General features: G+C 34.0%; 1 protein-coding gene across 3 annotated transcripts in view; it reads right to left on the bottom strand.

Annotated features, from left to right (window-relative positions):
* The window catches only part of Src42A (Tyrosine-protein kinase Src42A), a 57,830-nt gene that overhangs the window by 12,099 nt on the left and 35,731 nt on the right, over nt 1–10,000 (bottom strand). For all 3 annotated transcript variants that reach the window (XM_076188383.1, XM_076188381.1, XM_076188382.1), the window contains exon 6: nt 8,866–9,034. In XM_076188383.1, coding sequence (XP_076044498.1) covers nt 8,866–9,034 — 169 coding nt within the window. The remainder of the gene's footprint in view (nt 1–8,865; nt 9,035–10,000) is intronic.

A 10,000-nucleotide genomic window follows, 5' to 3' on the forward strand; every position in this document is an offset into this window, starting at 1 on the left:
GAGGAAACAACAGTAGAAGAGAAACGGAAATTTTTGATAAAAAATTATAAGGAAGGAGTGGAAAAGTATGTTCCAAGACAAAAACAAGAAAAAGGATATGTAGAATGTTGGTACAACAAAAGATGTAGCGAGTTAAAAGATAAAAGGGATATAGACTCGATAAAATAGAAGAAAGTAAAAAAAAAATGAAAAATGGATAAATATAAGTATATACTGGTTATAGAAAAAGGAATATGTACAAGTGCTCAGATGAGATAAGAGAAAATACGAAAAGGATGTCATAAAAAATGTAAAAATCAACCAAAACTATTTTATAGATTTGTAAATAGCAAACTGAAAAACAAACAAGAATTATTGAAACTACGACAAGGAAGAGTTGAATACACAAAGGAAATAGAAATGGTAGATATTATGAACAAGCATTTAAAATCAGTGTTTGCGAGGGAGAACAAACAACTTAGAGATGTCGAATGAGAGAGTAGAATCCCCCCTACGAAAGAGGTAGAAGTAACAAGGAATGAAATAATGAATCACTTGAGTAATCTCGATGTTAGAAAACCCCGTGGTCCAAATGAAATGGCAAACTGGATTTTGAGAGAATGCAGGAACGAACTAATAGGCAAAATACATAGTCTAATAAGCAGTTCATTGAGGGAAGGAAAAGTTATTATGAATAACACAATGTAACACATGTTTTGTTTATTTGTATTTTTTCATGTTCATATATGTATTTCGTGTCACTGAATCCAAATATCACATTAGTTTTGACGTAATATCGACATTTCTTTCTTTATTCTTGATTTTATATTTTATTGTTATATACGCAACCTTTCTCTACAGTAGTTAATTGATTCAATCTACTTTAGCATTCTAAGGATAATTATACAACACCTAGTATTTTTTTTCATAATATGAAGTGTATTTAAGAGCTACAATATTAGTAAGAACAAAATAAACAACACAACTTTGCACTGCAAGTGTTTTGATGACTCTTCTCGTGATTAGAAGTGCTTTGACGATCGAGATTTTCTAGAATGCATGCTTTCGTCTTTTCTGACTAGTGACCATATGTAATCTCCCATCATAGCAGTATTCCATCGTCCTTGATATCTTCTTTCCATAGTTCCGATATCCTGATGAAATCTCTCGCCATGCTCCTCACTGACAGCCCCCAAGTTTTCGGGGAAGAAATCTAGGTGAGAATGCACCATATGAAGTGTATTTAAGAGCTACAATATTAGTAAGAACAAAATAAACAACACAACTTTGCACTGCAAGTGTTTTGATGACTCTTCTCATGATTAGAAGTGCTTTGACGATCGAGATTTTCTAGAATGCATGCTTTCGTCTTTTATGACTAGTGACCATATGTAATCTCCCATCATAGCAGTATTCCATCGTCCTTGATATCTTCTTTCCATAGTTGCGATATCCTGATGAAATCTCTCGCCATGCTCCTCACTGACAGCCCCCAAGTTTTCGGGGAAGAAATCTAGGTGAGAATGCAAGAAATGTATCTTCAAGGACATACGACAACCAAGTTTCCTGAAGTTCTCAATAAGCTTTGCCACTATTTGTTTATAATTAGGGTCCTTGTGATTTCCTAGGAATCCACGAACTACATCATGAAATGAACACCAAGCTTCTCTTTCAACTTTCGTCATCGCTCTTTCCAGTTTCCAGTTTCCGTTTTCGTTTCCGGTACACAGATGTCCTGCAGTCTTCTCCTAGTAGATTCCATTCTTTCATCCTTGATGTAAGAAGCTCAGCTCCTGACTAAGTAAGACCTAAGTCTCTGATTAAGTCATCTAGCTCACTCTGACTTGGAAAGTGAGGCTCCGAAGTCGTTCTTGGTGCGAAATCTTCGTCTCCCATTTCATGGCTGCTGCTACCTGCTGACCCTTCAGATGAAATTTCCATTGCATCTTCCATTTGGAAAGAAAGAAATAACTAAATATAGCAACTTCAACAAAGACGAATAGCATTAGTATTCCATATATCTTTAGGAAAGTGAATGTATATTAAGTACTTAATATTGAAGTTAATTAAAAGTAAAGAGAGTATGATAAAAATAAACTTGCATTTTCTGGTAGTTGTGGTACTGGTAAGCTATCATCATGTGGGACAGGTGCTCTAGATGATGGTATGTCTGGATACTGCAGAGCTTGTCTTCCTTTCACTTTCCTGTACTTCGTCACATCAATCATACAAAAGTAGCAGTCGTCGTGATGGTTCTTCGGCTCTCTTCATATTCTAGGAATGGCAAAAGGCATTACCCTTCCTGTACCTCTCAGCCATCCTTCTAGAGTAGATCGGCAGCTTCCACATATCACATGAGGTGCCCATGGCTTGTCCTGGTCACCCATGGGCATTCCGAAATAGAGTCTGTACGCTATCCACACTTTAGCACCTCTCACGATCTTATGTAGTACTTGTTTTTCCCAATATAATAACCACACACATAGCAAAATGTATCAGGAGAATTTTCACATCCTCTAGTAGCCATCTTAACAGGTAAATAGTTCAGTCATTGATCTGAAAGAGAAAATTAGATAAACATTTAGTAGCAGACCACATCACAAAACCAAAATATACATGGCAACATTTAGATTATGTGTATTTCTATAACGGTCGATGTTACAGAAAAAATAATTGCATATTTGAAATCAGCAGGAAAAATGGAAAAATGGATTAATAAACTCTAAAAAAAAAATACAATAAACAAAACTTTTGAAAAAAATGTTACGTTGTGTAATGTGTCACCTGAGAAACATAAAAAAAATGAAGAAACTTATAATTTAATAAGATCAATCAAAGTGGCATTTACATACCTGGACGAAGAAATGGTGAAGAAAATACTAGTCACTTTGATAAGACCAAAATTGGAGTATGCAGCGACGATGTGGTCACCAAGTACCAAAAAAAAAAAAAAATGTATAATAAAACTTGAAAGAATGCAAAGAGTAATTACGAAATTGGCACCAACGCTCTCAGAACTGTCATATGAGGAGAGGCTGGCAAAACTTGAGTTACAGACATTAGAAGAGAAAGAGAAAGAAGAGAAAGAGGAGACTTGATAACTTTTTATAGAATCATGAAAGACATGGAAATTATTGGAAGAGAATATCTAATAAAATGAGATTGTAGAAATACAAGAGAACATGAAAATCAAATCAAGAAAGACAATTATAGAAGAGGCCTGAAAAAACAGCTTTCCCCAAAAAGAAAATAGACGTTTGGATCAGGTTAGATGAGAAGGTGGTGTGTGCAAAAACGATACACGAATTTAAAAACAGGCTAGATAAAACGAGATATGGAGACGGGACACCCCGAGCATAGCTCCCCTTCATGTAAAATACACACACACACACACACACACACACACACACACACACACACACACACACACACACACACACACACACACACACATACACACACAAACACACACACACACACACACACACACACACACACACACACACACACACACACACACACACACACACACACACACACACACACTCACACACACACACACACACACACACACACACACACACACACACACACACACACACACACACACACACACACACACACACACACACACACACACACACACACACATACACACACACACACACACACACATATATATATATATATATATATATATATATATGTATATATATATGTATAAATATATATATATATGTATATGTATACAAGTATATATAATATGCATATATATGTATATATATATATATATATGTGTGTGTATATATATATATATATGTATATATATATATAAATGAATTTTCTTTTCCTGTTGTTGCTCACCAATAACACCGATTTAGAATAAAATAACTTGGTTAAGCAGTATTGTCATGGAACTTTTTTAAATACAGACTTTGTTTTCAAAAGAAAAACGTTTCCGCTGACTCATCTAGACATTAAAAACAACAATTACTGATCAGATGTCTTTGTTTAATATCAAAGATGTTATTCTTATGATAGTTTATGAATAAATCCAAGTTAATATGTATTTAGAAACAGATCCGGCATAGCTTAGTTGTCGACTAAATTTTTAGATTTATTGATATGAAACTCGTCAGGGAGCTCCATTGTATCTTATTGTCAGACAGATAACTTGCATGGGAATAGAGATTACAAGGCAGTGCTTCTCAATGTGGGCAATTCGGTTTTTCATTTGGGTAATATGATCTTTAAGGAGGGGGGGCAAGTGAGGAAAACTGAGGAAGTCTGGGTATATATATATTTTTTTTATTCAGTTTGTTTTGTTTTTTATTTTTTGTTGATGCCTTGTTCTTTTGAAGTGGTTTAAAACCTAAGTTTTATGCTTTTTTCAGCTGAAGGGGAGTTTATTTTTTCAAATGATAACAATTGTATATTACCACAAAGGGAACATCAGGGGCATGGTAAAAAAAAAGTTGAGAACCAAAGTTATAAAGGAACCTCACATATATATATAGATATATAACATATGTAGATATATACTCATATACACACGCAAATGTATACATATACACACACACACATATATATATATATATATACATATATATATATATACATATATATACATATATATATATATATATATATATATATATATATATACATATGATCATTTTTATGACAGTCACAAGATTCAAACAAACTGCTTTCAGCCACCAGTAAAATTACCTTCACAGTGCATTTACCCACTCGACTGTCATAAAAATGATCAGATTAATGTCACTGTTACTAGCGAATTTCTCTCATATATACACATACACATATACAAACACATATATACATATATATGTATATATATACATGTGTATATGTATACATATATAAATATATACATATATACATGTATACATATATACTCATACAAATATACATATTATATATATATGTATATATATATATATATATATATATATATATATACATACATATACATTGTAAACATAAACACACACACACACACACACACACACACACGCGCGCGCGCGCGCACGCACGCACGCTTGCACACACGACAGTCGAAGTGACAGCAAAGTTTAGAACTCCAGGAGAAACATCAAATTTCCTGAATCTCAACGACAAGAGAGTACCTGTGTTGTATTAGTGGGGAAGGGGAAAGCTCGTGGTGTAATGGGAATGTAAAGAAAAAGGAGAAAGGGAGGGATTACTGAGGAAAATGGAAGGAAATGAGGAAGGGGACGAACGGGCCCCGGAAGTCAGAAGGAATGTCAACAAGAAATGCGCAAAAAATAGAAGTGAAGTCGAGGAGCTTAGTAGAAATGTAAAAATTAAAAATATAGATAAGAGCAGCGCAATGGAAGCTGAAGATAATTATATCCAAGTATTTAATGAGGGAGGAGATGACAGCCTCCCTCGATTAGCAAGTCTAGAGTAAAAACTAGAGAAAATTAACAAACACTAGAAGGTTAGGTTCAGTCAACTTACACGGATTACACAAAGAGTTGATATATTGGAAGAACTAAAGAAGAAGAACCAAAACCTAAACAAAGAAAAAATAATTAAAAAGAAAATAAAAGAAGTAAAGGATGAGAAGGTGGAATTATACTGTAGAATAATAATAAAGAGAATAAAGAGTCCATAGCAAAAGAAGTACAGGGTTGGAGAAAAGTCCAAGAAAACAACAAAATTGAATTTAGAAATATAGTGAAACAATAGATGAAAGAACAAACCAAGGATACATTTATTAAAGTGATGGGAGAGAAGGAGAATATAGTAAGAGATTTAGCGGATAAAATGTATAATTATATTACGAATGGAAGAGAAGCATAATCTAAATAGGACTACAAGAGTAAAGGAGGAGTAGGAAAAAGTAAACAAGATATTAGAAGATGAACAAAGAAAATTCTATTGGAGAGTAGTGGATATGAAAGTGAGGAAATGGTTCGTAGGAGAGAAAAAACAGAAGGGAAACAGAAAACAGGATGAAGGTAACAGAAAATTAAAAGTTACCTACTCAAATATAGATGGATTGATAACATGAGTGAATAAACTGAAAGATTACCCGAAGGAAAAAGAACCTGACATAATGGGAATTATGGATACAAAGTTTGAAAGGTCCATTACCACCCAACAGTGTAGGACATAGTGCATATAATTATTGGATAAGAAACAAAGAGGTAAAACAAGAGGGTTGAGTTATGTTCCTGACTAAGAAGGATATAAACGTGAGGAATGTCACATATGGAAAGAATAGAGTGGAGATAATTATGATGGGAAGGGATGGGAAGAGCAGAAAGTTTGTGGTAAATTATGTGCCTCCTTAAACGGCTTCGTTGGAAGAGAGAGGACACAAAAATATGTTAGAATGCACATGGATAGCACTAAATAAGATTATGGAAGATGGAGGAAGAATAGTTATAATGGGTGACTTTAATTGTAAAGAAATCTGCTGGGAAGAGATGACAGTGAAGGGTGGAGACCACTTGATGTGATTATAGAACAAACAATGACGCAATGGATACAAGAAAATGCTAGGCATAAAAATGAGGAAGAACCATCGAGATTGGACCTAATAATCACATCAGAACCTGAAATAGTGAACAAGATTGATTATAAGACACCAATAAGTAAAAATGACCATATATTGGTTGAACTGGAACTAAATGACGAAATATACACGGAAAAAACGAACAATATAGAAAGGGAAGATTGATGTATGGAAAAACAAATTTAGATAAAATAAGATTTTTTTTTTCAAAAAGCAGACTGGGAAAGAATACACAAGGAGGAAACAACAGTAGAAGAGAAATAGAAAATTTTGACAAAAACTTATAAAGAAGAAGTGGAAAAGTATGTTCCATGATAATAACAAGAAAAATGATATGTAAAGTTTTGGTACAACAAAAGATGTAGGGAGTTTAAAGACAAAAGGGATAAAGATTGGATAAAATGTGTATAGGAAGCCTACCCACACAGGAAATTACCTACACTTTTTTAGCCACCATCCGGATAATATTAAATCTAGTGTTGCATCGGGCCTATATCTCAGAGCCCTTAGGATTTGTAGTCCACAATTCTTGCAAATAGAATTTGACATCATCAATAAACAATTCTCTAACGTAGGTTATCCGGAATGGTTTTTAAAGAAAGCCCTACATAAAGCCAAATCCAATTTCTATAAACCAAATAACTCCAGGGAGAAGTTTAAATGGGGTAACAATAACATCATTGTACCATTTAATGAATCCATCAACTCGGTCTCCAAACTTCTACCTAATAACCAAATCAAACTTATTTACAATTATCCAAACAGCATTTTTAGAAAGGTAGTATATGTACACCGGAGGGATGATGTGGACCAAAACTCCGGGGTACATAGATTGCCTTGTAAAGACTGTGATGATGTCTACTGGGGCCAAACTGGCAGGGATTTGTCCACGAGATTAAAGGAACATAAAAACTACATGAAATATGGACAAGTTAACTCCGCTGTGTTCCTTCATGCAAGCCAAAAAGACCATAGATTAGATTGGGATAATGCATCAATTATTTTTATATCACACTGTAGCTATCGAAGGAAAATTGTAGAATCCTCTCTAATAAAACATTATCTAACTTTAATACCTCAAAAGCTCAGTGGCCCCCAGATTGTATTACGAAGTTAGCGGTCAACAAAATAATGTCAAGAGCGGTCGGACAAAATACCACCAACTGTCCTTCCTTGACCCAACCATTTCAAGGGCATGTAACCTGAGTTCCCCCACTTTCCCCATCCCCTTTTATGTACCCCTCACTTCCTCATATATACTTGTACCTTAACTTCTTGTAAGCATTCTGCTGAAGAGGACTACAGATAGTAGTCGAAATATACAGTTTCCCTGTACTTCTGTCATTATTTCTCCGATAGTGGGTTTATAGTGAATATATACATATATTCATATTGATAAGTATTTTAGACAAATTATTTGGATGATGGAGAACATAAACACAGGGGAAGGCTCGGAACCCTAAACACTCTAACGTTTCGTTCGCGTAGAACTTCTTCAGAGAGTGTATGTAGAACTGCAATTGAAGTTTATGTACTAAATCTAATTACCTTTTCGGTCACTTGGGAAAGGTCGTTTTTCTGGCGTGTTTTAGAATTAAAATACTAGTTTGTTTAGCTAAATTGATAAACCCTCCTCGATGATTCGATGAATTATTAGTTTAAATATATGCTGATTCAACAATTCTTCTAGTGAATTTATCAAAACCTTTATATAGCACTTCAGTTTCTCTCCAATTTGGTAAATGATCGACTGCATTACCACCTGGGCAGTCAACAAATTACTACCATCTCTGGTGAAGGTGGGTGACCTGCCCCGCAAAGCATTAGACGCTACCTGAGTCCTATCCATGTTCCTTCTTTTACTGTTTATAAGACATGCCTTTTGTTCCTCTACTCTGTATTCCACTGAAGAGGATCACAGTCCGTGATCGAAATATATGGAATCTTTATTTCATTTCTTCTTATCCAACACAGTGGGTTTTTGTTGAAATATATGTATATATATATATATATATATATATATATATATATATATATATATGTATATATATATATATGTATATACATATATACATATACCGGTATACACATTCATAGTGCGTAAGAAAGAGAGGGAGAAAGAGAGAATAAAGCTATGTAGTTTTTTATTAGCATGGAAATGAAAATGGCAGAGAATGTAGCGTTATATGGAAACCAAAACTCAAAGGATAAGACATAAGCGAACAAATGGTGTAGGTCTTATGGTCTCTTACAGTCTCCCTCATTCCTACGTTCTTATGTTTCTATGTAGCTATCATAGTCTTTATAAAAATTCTTGCCTGGTATCATCTTCTTTATCGCGACTGGAGTGGTCTTGTTCCAGTAAGCCTTCCAGACTTCTCCGAATTGCCCTTTACCAAGTACCTCACTCAAGGTCAAAGTGCCACGGTCGATCTCCCACTGGTCCTGAGTCAAGTAGGATAAGCCTTCTGTCTCAGGCTGATGAATCTGTTCACGTGAATCAAAATGGGACAAATGTTTTCATGTAAGTGCAAGCAGAATGTTTGATATTGTATATATAGTAAGGTAAGCATTAAATAAAAATCAAGTGCTATTACACCCCAATCAAATACTGGGAAATAGTATATATGAAAAAAGGGACTGAAAAAATTATGCTTAAGATCCACTTATTTCATTTAGCTTAGAAAATACACATGAAAACAGAAGTATTATAGATTGACTAAAACATTTCAATTTAGTTCTCTATGATTAAAAACTAGGGGACAGTAAACATAAAATGTGAAGAACAAAATGAATATTGGCAGGAAAAAAAAAAAAAAAAAAAAAAAAAATCACCTGCCCAAATATTGTGGGTCATAAGTGGCCAAGTCATGGTGGGTCCGTATCTAAATTCCGCATGATGACAATATAAGAAAATTACTTGTTTCTTTAAGATAGTTATTCAGGGGAAGACTTTGTTGCTATTTTTTCTATAAACAACTACATGTACGAAAACAATAGAACGATTATTAGTAATACAGGAGTTTTGGTTTTTAAGTGCATTTAAGTACTTTGATTTTTTTATGTATTTTAGTAACATAATTTTTTATTTTAAGTTAACTATTTCTTGTAGGAAGTTTATTGGTTAAGTATTGATGAGGAATACATACATAATGATAATACTGGAAACAAGGACTACAATCTTCATTTACTAAAGAAAATAATGTAGAAGAGAATATCGATACTGCATGATGCTGTTACATGAGACTATTACTGATACTCATACTTTAATAGAACAAGAAAAAATTGGAACTCCATGTTAATTATGAAGAATAATCCTTCTATACATGTACACTTGTGTATGTGTACCTGTGTACGTATATATATTCGTAAAGAGGTGGAGTCAAAGAACCACTGTTTAGAAGAAAGTAAACGCTGGACTCTTCGATATAAGTTTATTCATACGTCTCGAAC

The sequence above is a fragment of the Oratosquilla oratoria genome, chromosome 7 (assembly GCF_046742065.1).
Source record: "Oratosquilla oratoria isolate Oo_2021 chromosome 7, ASM4674206v1, whole genome shotgun sequence".
Taxonomy (NCBI): Eukaryota; Metazoa; Arthropoda; class Malacostraca; order Stomatopoda; family Squillidae; genus Oratosquilla; species Oratosquilla oratoria.